Raw genomic sequence first — 15,022 nt, forward strand, 5'->3', positions numbered from 1 at the left:
TTGCATGCTGCTACTTCAGCCTGCCACTGCAGGCAATTTTACTTAGCAGACTGGGCTTTCTTGCATTGCTATGGTCATAGAAAAATTTGCTTGCGACTTTGGGCCCGATTTAGATCTTGACGGAGGGGTTACTCCGTTGCAACAGTGACAGATATCCCATCCGCCGAAATCTAAATACCACTGTTTTCCATGGTATTTTGATTGCGGCAGGCAGGATATCCATCACCATTGCGATCTAAATCAGGCCTTTTGTTTCTTATAGTAGCTCGGCTTCCATAAAAATGTGAAAACGTTATAAGCTACCACCACCCTAGCCAATGTCATTACTCAAGAGCCATCCTATTCCTTTCCTCCACTAAAGGAGGCAGGTAATTTAGGGGGTGGGGGACACATTCACAGGAGTGGCAAACAATTAACACTTTTCTGTGGGAAGCAAACTAGTTGCATCCCTTCCCTCCCATTCCCTATGGAACCAGCGAGGCTATCTTCACTGAATGGGAATTGTCAGCTGCCTGGCTTGTTTACCTTTGTGTCAGCAGAAGTATTTATATTTGTATCTTAATGCAAAGTAGCACACCAACTTCCTGGGTCACAAGGTAGGCGCTTTCTTTAAGGAGGCCCAAGCCAAATCCTGTCTTTTTGGTCTTAGCTTGCAGATTTTGATTCCATGCAAAATTAGTCTTTTGATTCAGGCTTTTCTTTAAGAGACGCAAAACCGTATCCACATACCACACTTTTTGCCCCGCTCCTCTGGTTTTTGAAATGCAGTTGAACTGTTAGTTATTGAGCCCTGTGCTGTACAGAGTTTACAGCTTTTCAGAAAGCTGCTCTAGCCTGCTTTGCAGGGTAGATGCTGACGTTTAGCATTCGCTTAGCTCTTGGCAGACAGGTGATATGTTGCCATAATTGCACTTATACTTAGCCGAAGCTGGTCCTGGAGTGGAGTTGTGACTGTTGCTTTGTTCACGGTGAAAGCTGCTTGCAACTCTGTTCAATTGTTTCAGTGCCGCTTCAGCGACTAGAGCCCTGTGTATTCCTGTGGGACAGGCCACCACATTTGCTGTCTGGATGAGCAGTATTTATAATTGATTGTGTTGTTTACACTGGCATCTGTCGACAGCTTGATGTCACTGGACAATGACCCCTGTACTCCCGGCGCACTCATTTGAAAGCACCAGCGATGCCATGCTACATCACCAGCCAAAGCCTTGAAAGCTCAGAGCCTGCTGGCTGCACTGGAGGGATGACGAGCAACAAGCTGTTGACAGAGGCTAACATGGGGAGGAGATTAGTTACCATTCGTGCAACAGGCCAGTGGCACAGGGGCCTAAAGTCCCTGATGGGCCCACTGAACTCACATAAATGCTGTATTTTACTACCCCTAGATCAGTCAAACTGGAAATTGGTCATGCTTGCACCAGGGCCTATGGCATGCTTGCTGCACTACTGGACGTAAGGCACACCAGTGTGACACTGGCTGGGTACCATAGATCCTTAGCACAACACCAGAGCAATGTGCAGCAACTATGCAAAGAAGGCCAAGGCATCTGAGCACAGGAGCACTGTGAAACAACAAGCTACAGCCTGCTACAGCATCACTGCCAGAACTCATTGTACCTTCTTTCAAGAACACGAGCCAAAGGCCTCCTTCTCTGGTACTGCAGAGATGACTTATTTCTAATGCCTCAAGTGAGTTCAGCAGGAGAGAACGCACCAAAGATAAGTGCAATGGGCACAATGTCTGTCAGAGTTTGGGGCTGAGTATCGATGTTTTCGAGCTCCTCAATCCTCAAAATGCTGTAATTTCTGATATGTATACATTTCCGTAGTCTTCATTGCTATGTTGCATTCAGGAGACGGTGTCACTCTAGGTGTCACACTTGGCAGAGTAACGTCACGCTTAAACACTGAAACCAAAGAAAGTCACGCATTGACAATCTAAAAACTTGGCAGGTGTTGGGTGGAAGGATTTCGGGTCCATGGACCGGCCTGGCCGTCGTTCGACTGGTTACCTTCGTACCGAAGTTGCCAGAATTGCCGGGGTCTGCAAAGCTGGATGTAGAGCAGCCGCTGCGGAAAACTCCCCACACTGCACCGCACCACCGAGCACCACAACGAGCTTCAAGCTCCGCCCACAGGAAGCTCGTAAGTCCATAACAGGAACTAGTCACTGGAACCAATTTGCGGTGGATGCTAGGAGCCGGGATGGCTTCTTTCTCATCGTCTGTGGTGGAAGCGGGCGGAGCTTCTGCTCTTCACCCGAGTGCTAGAGGTTAGCCCCTCCCCGACATATCCAGACCCAGCTGATTGACGTGGGCGCTCGTAGGTCGGTCTCCTCCCCCAGGTAATACAGTACTGATAATGCTCGGACTGTTCACCGCTCTGCAGAGCTCTTCGTTATTATGCGGAGACTGCTTTGCTGTGCCAGTCAGTTATAAATAGACTGCAGGAGTCGTCGTGTCAGGAGAGGACACAGTGCCAGCCTCTGCTGTTGTGAGGGACTGTGTGGTTGTTGCTGGCGGGCCCTGACACAACATGCCCCTGTAAGGATCTTCACAAGCCCCGTCTTCCGAGGCACTCTGCTGAAATGCGACCGAGCGAAACCATGAAGTCAGACCGAGGTACGTTTCCCAATCTTCTCTTTTTATTATTTACATGCCAAGCGTCCTCTTTCGAGGGCAGATTAATCTGTAATTTGGTATGCATGCAAAGGCTCGTTTTCATACTCGGTTTCTGAAGCAGGGAAAAGGTAGATGGCGAGAAATCCGAGGAGTTAAAAATTTCTGGGTGTAATTTACAGGCCTATATTTTTGACACCTATTATTTAAAATGGATTGCCCTACTTGATGGAACGGTAGTCGTTGTACACGTACAATCTGACATTTCTCAGTATTTGAAGCTTTTCACTATCGACTTAACTAAGGTAATTATTTCATTGTGTACATAAGGAGATCAACTGTAACCATAAGAAGTTTTTGCAGAAGCTTACTGTGGTCGTCATAACTAGGTGACTACGAAATTTAAATTCAAATAAAGTCTAATAATAATTTTTTTAAGTCACTAAACGAGTACTCATTTCGACCCCGTCTTGACAAAATAATGTTGCTCCAGATTGGTCCGTGGCTCGTCTTATCTTTCGTGTTGTTGTATTTTGTGTGTGTGTGTGTGTGTGTGTATATATATATATATATATATATATATATATATATATATATATATATATATATATATATAGTTGCCCAATCCCAGTGGTCGTGTTATTGTGTCGGGCTTCTTGTGATTGAGAACAACAGGTATCTAGGACTGTGGGAGAGAACGAACAGATCCAGCTGAGCTGGCAGGTTGTGTTTGGTTAGGAGAGCAGCTGATGCACACAAAAGCAGGCTTGTCCTTAAGTGCCTATGGCGTTGCTGGAGTGCGAAAGCAATGTATATAAACACAGACGTCTCCAGTGACAGGAATAACCCAGCAGAACAGCCAATGGGCAGACATATTTCTGTAAACCTTTTTCTATTTCCTTGAGAACGTAAGGTTGGAAATCGGATGTATTCGCCCTCAAAGGCAGCTTGACGTGGCCATACATACCTTTAACGCACGCGTTGCCAGACCCCTTCTAAAAATGCGTGTTTCTTTGAGCTATTTTTGATGCGTCGTGGCTCTTTCTCCATGTTTTTCAAAGCCTTTGTATGTAAGCAACCGTTCTTACACTGCGAGGTTAGTGACATCGCCATCTGTATAAACGATCTTTGACTGAAACCACATCATTTGACTCATTTATGTTACTGCTTTTGACCAGTTGCTTGTGAGTCCTGTTGTGTGGCACTATACTCGGCACAACTGTATGCTTTAGTAAAAGCTGTTTGAATATATCTGGGATTTGTAGTTTGTTATGGTGATCGTTAAGTTTGTTTTGTAGACGTGTTCGGTCTTTTAATGTGATTTTATCTTTCATGCTGTATTGGGGCACCACTGTTTCAAGTGGACTCATGCCACTGATGTGAGTGTGTTAAGGGGTGTTGATGGTGGGCAAGGACACAGGGGTTCCATTGTGGAACTGCCATTGCTTAGTGGTGGAAGATTAGATCCCATGGTCTTTGCAATGTGTTGGTGAGCTCCCCAATAATGGAAATAAAGAAGTTGCCATTACCATTTACTTGTGCGTCATTATTTCTTCTGTGAAGGGAGCTTATCCAACTGAAATATTTTAGCTGCAGTAACATTCAAATCCTCAAGCTGGAAGCACCCGAGTTCCAAGCCTGCTTGAAGTTAATCAAAGTGGTGGTTGCTGGCTACAGTGTGGGGAGTCAGGAGATATGGAAGTGCTGGGCAGCAAAGCGAGCCATACGTTCCAGAGCACATCGCCATTTGGAGGTTTTGGCAGGGACATCACACAAAGCGGGGTGTCCAAAACTTGATGATGCGAAAGTTAGACCTTAAGGCATCACAACGCGACATGCATCGCACTATGTAGATATGCACTGTAGACAATGTTAGTGCGTAGACAATGTTAGTGCTATTTTGAAGTTAAGTGCAGCTCAAAACGTGCTGACGAATCAACGCACCAGTCTTCTGGTAATCAAAACAGGCCGACACAAAATCTTTTGAACCTCAATGAAAATGGAACTTCGTGTGAAAATAACATTTCAGAAAAGTGTAATAGTGATGTGCAGGTATTTATAAAACAACATTAAAATCACTGTAAGAGGTTCACTAGTTCTCGAAATACAAGGACAAACCTGCAATTACTGACATTCCAGAGCAAGTTCTTGTATATCTACTTATAATTTAGAACTTCACTACTCCAGTTAATCCAAGTCGGGGAATAGTAATTATGCCATGGCTACATCCCAAAGAATTTTACCACTAGCATTAGTCTACTGAAATCCAGGTAAACCTGTCTTTAAGTTTAAACGGTGGCACGGAGCATTTGAAAATTTAGTTGCCATTGATTGCTAATGGTTTTGATCCAGGAAGAAAAATTGTGTTTTTCAATTCTTTTAGAGTTTTTTTTTTTTTTTAATTCTTTTGGTTCTGACTAGCAAAAGATCTTTGGTAATTTGCCGAAGATACTACCAACTACTCCTCATCATGTTCTCCAAAACACAATATACCCACAGGCAATCCCACCCCATCTGACGGAATCCCACATTTTTAGCCCTGCATTGTGGGGAACTTGTATCTGACGTGGGGAATATGCGTGATAAGCGGTGTGCTGTAAGATATGTCTAGTGTAAGAAATTAAATTGGATGAAGCGGAAACAGGAGTTCCGCTAGACGTTCGTAATCTGTCACAAGGCCTGAGTACACAGTTCGTTGGTCAAGAGGAGGCAGAGCTCTTCCAGGCAGTGGTCTCCAGCTTTGGTGAACGGCTTTTGCCACTGTCCCAAAAGGGCCGCATAGAGGGCTGTAACGATTCTATGAGTGCGCCCCAACAGCCAACATAGTGTGTAAGGGGAACGCAGAATCAGGCCCTGGTTGTTCTTGCCCATAGGTGGAGGTCAGCGCATGTTGAACGGCTCCATAGGACAGGAACTGCCCAAGCTGAATACAAAATTTGTTGCAGATCTCAGCAAACAAGCAAATCACCCCTTCTTTATAAAAATCACCACTCTGGGTCACTCCAGCTTCCTTACAGCAGGCCACAACATGAAATCAGGTAAAATCTCAGAGAGACAGCCACTGCTGCACGGTTATGAGGTGCAAATACAGGGAAGGGACCCCGCAGCCCTGGCTATATTTCAGCCAGCAATGCCTGGCCACCGTCATCTGTGGTGTTTCCGTAGGGATGCTGGGACCAGGGGCCGAAAGCTATGTGTACATTGGAGTTCCCAATAAAAGCGTCATGATCTCCAGTCACAAGGGGCCAAACGAAGCCACCTCAACGGCCACTGCAGCTGGGTGGCAACAAAATATAGTTCGAAATTAGATGTGCCATGTCCACCCTCAAGTAAGGGGGTGTTAGAAATGTGGTCTTTGATTGGCAGTCAGGTTACCCCTGTCCAAGCAAGGACCCTCAGTCTAGGCAGGGTAAAGGGGAATCAAACTCAGCCCGCTGAACCCCTTGGTAGGTAAGCAGACAGGCTTAACTTCAAAAGCAATTTGTAAAGTATTTGTACCAATAAACACAGTAATACAGTGAAAATACTACGAAATGGACACCACACCAGTTTAGAAAAATAGGTAATATTTATCTAAATCAAACAAGACCAAAATGACAAAACTCCAACATACACAAGTGAAAATATGAATTTTCGAAAGAGGAAGAGACTTAGGCAGTCATTACAACATTGGTGGTAAAAGCCGCATACCGCCGTGCAGAAGACCGCCAACACACCGCCGTGGCCGCGGAATTCCGCCACAGCTATTATGACCCACATCTCGGAATCCGCCAAAAGTCAGACACCCACACAAGTCCGCCACACCAAAGGTCAGTGATAAACTGGCGATAACAAAACCTCCATGGTCACGCCAACAGAAATACGCCCACACTATCACAACACACGAATCCACGCGGCGGTCTTTCAACCGCGGTATTCCATTGGCGGTACACACCGCTGCGCTCAAAATACACACACTCTTACAAAACACAGCCACATTGGACAATTCGAAATACACACACCTGATACACATACACACACCACTCCCACACACCCAATCCAATATAAAACACACACCCACATCACCCACAAACTCTTACAACCAAAAATCATGAACGAAGGCCAGAGAGAGACACCACCATCAACAATACTAGCATCCACAGGCACACAACACCATCACCCACACAACTTCCATGCACCTCACACAACACACCACTACATATCACCACACTTATCACCACACACTCCACCCCACACATCACCTACACCACCCCATGGCACGGCAAAGACACCCCAGGTTCTCGGAGGAGGAGCTCAGGGTCATGGTGGAGGAAATCGTCCGGGTAGAACCACAGCTATTCGGATCACAGGCGCAGCACACCTCCATAGCTAGGAAGATGGAGCTATGGTGCAGAATAGTGGACAGGGTCAACACAGTGGGACAACACCCAAGAAATCGGGAGGACATCGGGGGAAGGTGCGTTCCGTGGTCTCAAGACACCACCTGGTGGTTCAGCGGACTGGCGCGGACCCCCACCTCCTCCCCCACAACTAACAACATGGGAGGAGCAGGTCTTGACGATTCTGCATCCTGAGGGCCTCGCAGGAGTAGGTGGAGGAATGGACTCTGGTGAGTCAAAGCTGTCCACAGGCTCCACAGCTGCAACAACACCGCCATCTGGACCATCCTCCTGCAGAAAAGGCACCTGGCGTTGCAAAGCCAAGTTGTGAAGCATACCAGGCCATGATGATGATCTGGCACACCTTCTTTGGTGAGTAGAATAGGGATCCACCTGTCATATGGAGGCATCTGAACCTGGCCTTCACCCTCCTAGTTCGCCTATGGGCCTCCTTGTAGTGTTCCTCTGCCCTTGTCCTGGGATTCCTCACTGGGGTCATTAGCCATGACAGGTTGGGGTAACCAGAGCCACCTGCAAATGGCGAGGGACAACTGTTAGACACACACTAACCTGTAGGGATATCCCCAGACCCAGACAACCATTCCCACTGCAGGGGTGTGGAATTTATTAAAATATCTACTTGTCCAGGGGACAGGTTGCTTCTCAAATCTACTTGTCCTGTAAAAAGATCTACTTGTCCCTTTGGTGCCATGTAGTGTGGCGACAAATTATGGCAGCAATTAATAGCCTCTCTGATTATGCCAGGGCTACTACCATAGTAGGGCTTGAATACTTGGAGTTTCAATCCCTACTGTAGCAATTTCCTTATTTTGCCACCTTTCTGCAGATCTGCATACTGGGGCTGGAGGAAGCAGTAAGCAATAGTTCCAGGGCTGGAATACCTTTGAGTCTGCAAACCTACTAACCTGCATGTTTTAAAGATTTTTACCAGCTTCTCCCTAATATTTTCCCATAATAAGAAAGGTTGGGCATTTACTCCTGACAATGGCAGAATTAGAACTTCTTCCAGGGTTGGGAAGAAAGTGGCTGGAGGGAAAATGAACTTGCAAATGCTCAATAGATTTTCACATGAGCAAATCTACACATCGTATTTACCCACGCTAAAATACAGTTCACAAATATTTTATAGGGGTACGACATATACCATGGGTGCACTTTTGTGACTTTCTTTAAGAATTTGGGGCCACAAGTAGGTAGGTTCAGATTTGTGACCTGCAAATTGCGAGTCGCAAATCCGAATGTAGGATGGTGTCCTTGACACTATCTGTGATTCGCAAGGGCTTCGCAAATGCCCACATCATGAATAATCATGAGGTGGGTCGCAATTTGCGACCCCCTCACGAATGGTGGCCTGCTGGAGACAGCAGACCACCATGTCTGTGACTGCTTTTCAATAAAGCAGTTTTTTTTTGTAATGCAGCCAGGACCACTGCCTGCTCTGAAAAAATGTTTACAGTGACATTCACAATGGGGAAGGGGTCCCATGGGGATCCCTTCCCTTTTGCGAAAGTGTTAGCACCCATTTGAAATGGGTGCAAACTGCGATTGGTTTGCGCCCGCGTTCGCGGTCACAAAACAATCCTACATTGCACTGTGAGTTGCAATTAGGAAGGGAACACCCCTTACTAATTGCGAGTCGCAAACCCGTTTTGTGATTCGGTAACCAGGTTACTGAATCGCAAAACTGGGTTTGTGCATCGCAATGTGCTTTTTGCACGTCGCAAACAGCGAAAGTCGCTGTTTGCGACATGCAAAAAGCTACCTACATGTGGGTCTTGGTCCCTAATTAGGTCTGGTGTTAACAAAGACATTTTGTTTTTATTAAACTTCTATTTCTCTCTCTTTCGGCTGGCTTTACTGTGAGTGATCGCATTCTGCTCTTCCACAAGGAGTATATTGCCACACAAAGTAGTTTTGTTCAGTGTCAGGAACTACAGTGGCAATCAGTGACATAACGAAACTGGAGGGTGCCCCTTTGCAAAGAACATGGAGGAGCTCCCTCTCCAGACTCACTCAGGGCAGGTGCTGTGCTGACGGGGCCCCCTGGAGGGCGGCTGCGAGGCCTTTGTTATGCCGCTGGTGGCAACGTGTGCTTTAAGAGTTCAAAAACTTTTGGGGGGGGGGTTTGCCAATGTTTGTTACAATGTTGTGGGCCTGGTAGCTCCCACAACAATAAAGTGTTACAAAAGCCATGTCAAAACAAGACACGCATTGATGAAACTAAAAGACTTATAAAAGTATGTCAGATCAGTTGGCTTTGTCAGTGTTTGTTTATTTTCATGCTTCCCATAATCGTGTTGAAAATGGTTACACTGATTTTCCATTAGAAATATTTTTGGGAAATACTAGCATGCATCAAAACATTTTACTAAATGACACTTCATTTGCATATAATCAGAGAGCATTCTGGGAGCATTATACTTAGCCTCTTAGCCTAAACTTTTCAAACATGTGTGTACACGTTTTTTTTTTTTGTACTGGAACCAACGTCAGTAGTGAAGTGTGACCTTAAAACATTTATTTACAGCACGCACCCTAATAATGAAGGCTTTCAAATAATGAACCATAAATACAAGTTCGAACAGCATTATCTTTTGGAAACCCATTACCTCAACTGCAGAGAGTTCAACTCTCTGTAAACAGGCAGCCAAAGGGTTTGTGCTGCAGGGGGTTGGGCCTACTTGTCCCAAGGACAAAGTAAACATAAAAACTTGTTGCCCTTGACCCCAAACAAGATGTCCCGGGCGTCGGGCGATAGGAATTCCACATCCCTGCCACTGTCTTGCTTCCAGGTGCTCACCTAATAGCCACATACCGTGCCTCTGGAGTTGACCCATCACATAAGGGATGCTGCTATTCCGCAGGATGTAGGCCTCATGCACTGAGCCAGGAAACTTGGCATTCACATGGGAGATGTACTGGTCTGCCAAACATACCATCTGTACATTCATCGAAAAATGTCGCTCCTCCATTGTCGACAGGTCCACCAACGGTCGGTACACCGGAGGATGCCGCCATCTCCTCACATGTCCCAGCGGACAGTGCCTATGAAGGACAACAGCGAGCACAGACTCAAACAACTCAGAGGTACGTACCCACAGTTTACACAGAACACCAATCATACACAAAAGTTGGCCTGTATGTGTGTTGAATCTAGGCCTAGGTATGTGTGACGCAGTTGAAAATCAAGCCATGTGGGCCCCTGAAATGGCGGCTGCCTCACCTGTAAAGTGGGACAATGGGATGTGAGGTAACTGCGCTGGCGTTGTACACCGTCGCGGTAGGCGGTCGAAGACCGCGGCGCAATGCTGCATTGGTTAACATTGGACCCTATGGGTCCCAGGAGCCAATGACGATGTACGCCGGTGGTGATGGTACGCACCGCCGCGGACGTGACCGCCATTTTCAATCTGTTCAATCACTCGATACCTGATCTTCGACAGGAGAGGACCTACACTGCAAGTGCTTCTGTGACCTCGGTCTGGAAGAGACAATGGCTTGTGCGTCTGAGGAAAGGGCCCCTGCCTTCACATCGGAGGAGTTGGAGAAGCTCGTGGATTGGGTCCTCCCCGAGTACACGCTACTCTACGGTCCTCCAAACAAACAGGTAAGTATACAGGGAGCATGTTGTATGGGCTATGCCTGTGTGGAGAGGGCTGGATGTAAGAAGGAAGGGGGCATAGTGCTGCGTGCATGAAAGACAGTGAATGCATGTGCCACATGGCAAGGGTAGAGATCCCCTCACTGTTGGGCAGTCTACCATTTTGAATGCCATCCAGGGTGTAGAAAGGCAGTTGCAACAAACTAATGCATTCCTGGAGGGCATTCATTCTGGTCAGGCGGCCCTTTACCGAGCTTTGCAAACTCTGGCCTCAGCACTGATGGCATCCATTGTCCCCGTCTCTAGCCCCCCCCTCCAACTTCCTCCACCCAGACCCAATCCCCTATACCTCTGCCTATCCCAAGCACACCATCAGACCAGCCTGCACACACCTCAACACACAAGGGAAGCTCAGGCAAACATAAGCACCACACATCCCACAGGCACTCACGCAAGCAACACATACATGCAGACACCCCAACATCCACTGCTTCCACTGTGTCCCCCTCCTCCTCGTCTCCCACCTCCCTCCCAGTCTCGTCTACACTCACACCTGCATGCACTACTTCTACAGCCACTACGTCCCTCTCCAGCCCACCCCGCTCACTTGCAGTCACCACCCCCACTACCATTCACACGTCCCCTGTGTCCTCTCCCAGTGTGTCTGTGACGCCCCCTCCCACGATACACAAACGCAGGCACACACCCACCCAACAGCCATCCACCTCACGACAGCCTCCAGCGCATGCACCTTCACGCAAAGTCAGCAAACAAACACCTCCTACAACCACCACCTCTTCCTCCACTCCCAAACCCCCTCCAGCTACCCGTCCCAGTGTGTCCAAAAAACATTTCCTGTCCACCCTTGACCTTTTTCCCACACCTCCCCGACCCCGTCCATCTCATAGGTCCCGAAGTAGCACCTCAGCCAAAACATCTCCGGGACCAGTGGTGCCTGTAGTCACCGGTATGTGGAGTGCAGCGGCCACCAGGACAGCCAGTGTGGGACGGAGCCACAGCACAGACAGTCCCCCACCTGTGAAGCATCAGAAGTTGGCCAGTGCCCGGCGGGAGAGGGGGAAGACTCCAGCCACCAAAGCTACTCCCAGGGGTCCCGTTGGGAGTGTGGAGTCAGCTGTGACACCTTCCAAGGTGGGAAAGGGCCACAAGAAACCCTGCAAGACTGAGAAGAGCTGCACGGCGGAGAAGACCGCCATCATCCCCGCTGCCTAGGAGGCCACCGCCAGCCCCAGCCCAGCTGCCTAGGAGGCCACCGCCAGCCCCAGCCAAGCTGCCCAGGAGGCCCCCGCTGGGCCATGAAGGACCGCCAGCACCAGCCCCGCTGGGCCATGAAGGACCGCCAGCACCAGCCCCGCTGGGCCATGAAGGACCGCCAGCACCAGCCCCGCTGGGCCATGAAGGACCGCCAGCAAAAGCCCCGCTGGGCCATGAAGGACCGCCAGCAAAAGCCCCGCTGGGCTATGAAGGACCGCCGTCTCAAGCACAGCTGAACAGGGCACCGCCAACTCAAGCACCGCTGAACAGTGCCCCGCCAACTCAAGCACCGCTAGCCCATGAGCGGCAGGGGCACTGACGCAACTGGGTCCGTCACGGGGTGAGTGATGCACTCTGGGCACCAGTCCCCCTCCAGAACCAGTGGAGAGATCCATCCACTACCTCTGTCCTTCACAGGATGAAGCACTCTGGGCACCAGTCCCCCTCCGGAACCAGTGGAGACATCCATCCACTACCTCTGTCCTTCACAGGATGAAGCACTCTGGGCACCAGTCCCCCTCCGGAACCAGTGGAGACATCCATCCACTACCTCTGTCCTTCACAGGATGAAGCACTCTGGGCACCAGTCCCCCTCCAGAACCAGTGGAGAGATCCATCCACTACCTCTGTCCTTCACAGGATGAAGCACTCTGGGCACCAGTCCCCCTCCAGAACCAGTGGAGACTGTTCTCCACTTGAGAGACTGTGGCTTTGCACTCCCCAGGATTGCACAGTGGGCAACCCACCCACTGTAGAGACTTGAGAGACTGTGGCTTTGCACTCCCCAGGATGGAACAGTGGGCATGTGGCCCCCTCCTGGATTTGGTGTCGTGCACTCAAGCGGCTGAGGTGCCCCCCCTTTCCCTCCCCCTGAGGTGCCTGTTTAGTTGCTGTCTGATGCCCCTGCAGTGTTCTCTCCGTCATGGTCGGGGATCTTGTGTGGGCCTCGCCCATACCGTGTGGTCCCAGTGTTCCACTGACTTTCTTTGTGCAGTACCTGGACTACTATGCCTGGTAGATATTTTGTACATGGTGTGTGTGTGTGTATATATATATGTATGTGTGTATATATATATATATATATATATATATATATTTCTCCCTACTTGTTTGCAATATATTCCGATGGTTACACTCATTTTCTTTGGTCTTTTCATTCTTCCGGGGGGGGTGGGGTTGGGTGGTGTAACTGTGATGTATTGATATGCATTAGTGTGTGTGTTGTAGTGGGTGAGGGTGGGGATGTTGTGTGTGTGTCCCTGTTTCTTCCCTCCCCCTCCCCTGTGTCGTAGGTGCAGTACTCACCGTGGTCTTCGCCGTCAGCGTTCGTGCTCCTGGTAGAGGAGCAGGAAGACTATCGCAGGTAGGATTTGGAGTTCCGGTTCCATGGTGTACTCGTTCCTCGTGGAGTGTGTAGAGGTGAGCGTTTTCCCTTTGGAATCCTGTTTCCGCCATGTTTTTATCCTCTGTTAATCCACCCCGGAAAAGGTTGGGGATTGGCCTGTCATAATAGTGTGGGCGGAACTTTGTCCTCCGCCTCTCTGTTGGCGGTGTCCGCCACGCTGTTTGTTTTTACTGCCGTGGCGGGCTGAGTGTTAAAGTGGCTGTCTTTGTTGGCGGTTTCCAGCACGGTCGTAATTGCAATATTTTTACCGCCGGCCTGTTGACGGTCTTACCGCCACTTTAACACCGTCCGCCAGGGTTGTAATGAGCACCTTTATCCTTAGAAAACAGTGAGAATGTGGTTGTTACACAAAGTACCTGGTTAGGGTAAAAAATAAGGCCGCATGCGCGAGCTTGTGTTGGAAAAGGCAGCGATGCGTTGATTCCTTCCTCGCAAAAGAGGCTGTGTGTCGTTTTCTTCCCTGGTTGGGTCGGCGATGCATCGTTTCTTCTCCCTCGAAGAGAGCAATGCGTCGATCTCTAGAGGGGGCACCTCAGATCTGCGCAGTGTCGGGTTGACTTTGACGCCCAGGGATGGTACGTGAAAAAACCGTGTCGCACAGTATTAGGAAACCACGCTGTGTGGGGTTTGCATCGTTATCAGCAGCCGTAAGCGCGTGTTGCACATCATTTTTCTAGCCGCGATGCTTCTATCTCCAAGTCGTGATGCAGGTGGATCGTCGATTTTTAGCCGCGAAGCCGGCGGTGCATCGCTTATCAGCCGTGTTGCAAATGGTGCGTTGTAAATTTCCCCACACGGTGTTCTGTGCATGGATTTTCAGCTCTTGTCTGCCAACTTCACCTTTCAAAGGCCCAGGGACTGGATAGGACACCACTTGGCAGGGCAGGAGTCTCAGCAAAGAGTCCAGATGTTAGCAGAGGAAGTCTTTGTTGGCCCTGAGACTTCAAAACAGGAGGCAAGCTCAACTCAAGCCCTTGGAGATTCTTCACAAGCAGGAATGCACAACAAAGACCAGTCTTTGTCCCCTTTCACAGGCAGAAGCAGCAACTGCAGGAATAGTTCAACAGAGCCAGTCACAGGCAGCGGCACCACTTCAGCTTGTCTCCTTGGCAGAGGTTCCTCTTGAATCCAGAAGTGATCTAATTTTCCGGGGTTTTGGGTCCAATACTTGTACCCCTTTCTGCCTTTGAAGTATGCCTATATCAAAGGACAGTCTCTGTTGTTCACAAGATAAGATCCTGCCTTGGCCAGGCCAGGCCCCAGACACACACCAGGGGGTTGGAGACTGCATTGTATGAGGTTAAGCACAGCTCTTTCAGGTGTGAGTGACCACTCCTCCCTCCACTCCTAGCACAGATGGCTCATCAGGATATGCAGGCTAAACCCCAGGTCCCTTTGTGTCACTGTCTAGAGGAGATTTACAAACATCCCATCTGTCAAACTGACACAGACAGGCAATCCACAAACCGGCAGAGTCACAGAATGGTTTCAGCAAGAAAATGCCTACTTTCTAAAAATGGCATTTTCCAACTAACAATCTAAAAACTAACTTCACTAAAAGATGTATTTATAAATTGTGAGTTCAGAGACCCTAAACTCCAAATTTCTGTCTGCTCTCAAAGGGATACTTCACTTTAATAATATTTGAAGGCAGCCCCCTTGTTAACCTATGAGAGAGATGGGCCTTGCAATAGTGAAGACTGAATTTAGCAGTATTTCACTG

General features: G+C 48.7%; 1 protein-coding gene and 1 long non-coding RNA gene across 2 annotated transcripts in view; one reads left to right on the forward strand and one right to left on the reverse strand.

Annotated features, from left to right (window-relative positions):
• Positions 1-2,120, reverse strand: part of LOC138284054 (uncharacterized) — a 91,217-nt gene extending 89,097 nt beyond the window's left edge. Inside the window, exon 1 of the long non-coding RNA XR_011201340.1 lies at positions 2,013-2,120. This is a non-coding gene — a long non-coding RNA (uncharacterized lncRNA). The remainder of the gene's footprint in view (positions 1-2,012) is intronic.
• A 49-nt stretch (positions 2,121-2,169) lies between these two features.
• ATOSA (atos homolog A) overlaps positions 2,170-15,022 on the forward strand; it is a 257,996-nt gene continuing 245,143 nt past the window's right edge. The window contains exon 1 of the mRNA XM_069222452.1: positions 2,170-2,621. Coding sequence (XP_069078553.1) covers positions 2,588-2,621 — 34 coding nt within the window. The 5' untranslated portion in view covers positions 2,170-2,587. The remainder of the gene's footprint in view (positions 2,622-15,022) is intronic.

The sequence above is a fragment of the Pleurodeles waltl genome, chromosome 3_1 (assembly GCF_031143425.1).
Source record: "Pleurodeles waltl isolate 20211129_DDA chromosome 3_1, aPleWal1.hap1.20221129, whole genome shotgun sequence".
NCBI classification, from domain to species: Eukaryota; Metazoa; Chordata; class Amphibia; order Caudata; family Salamandridae; genus Pleurodeles; species Pleurodeles waltl.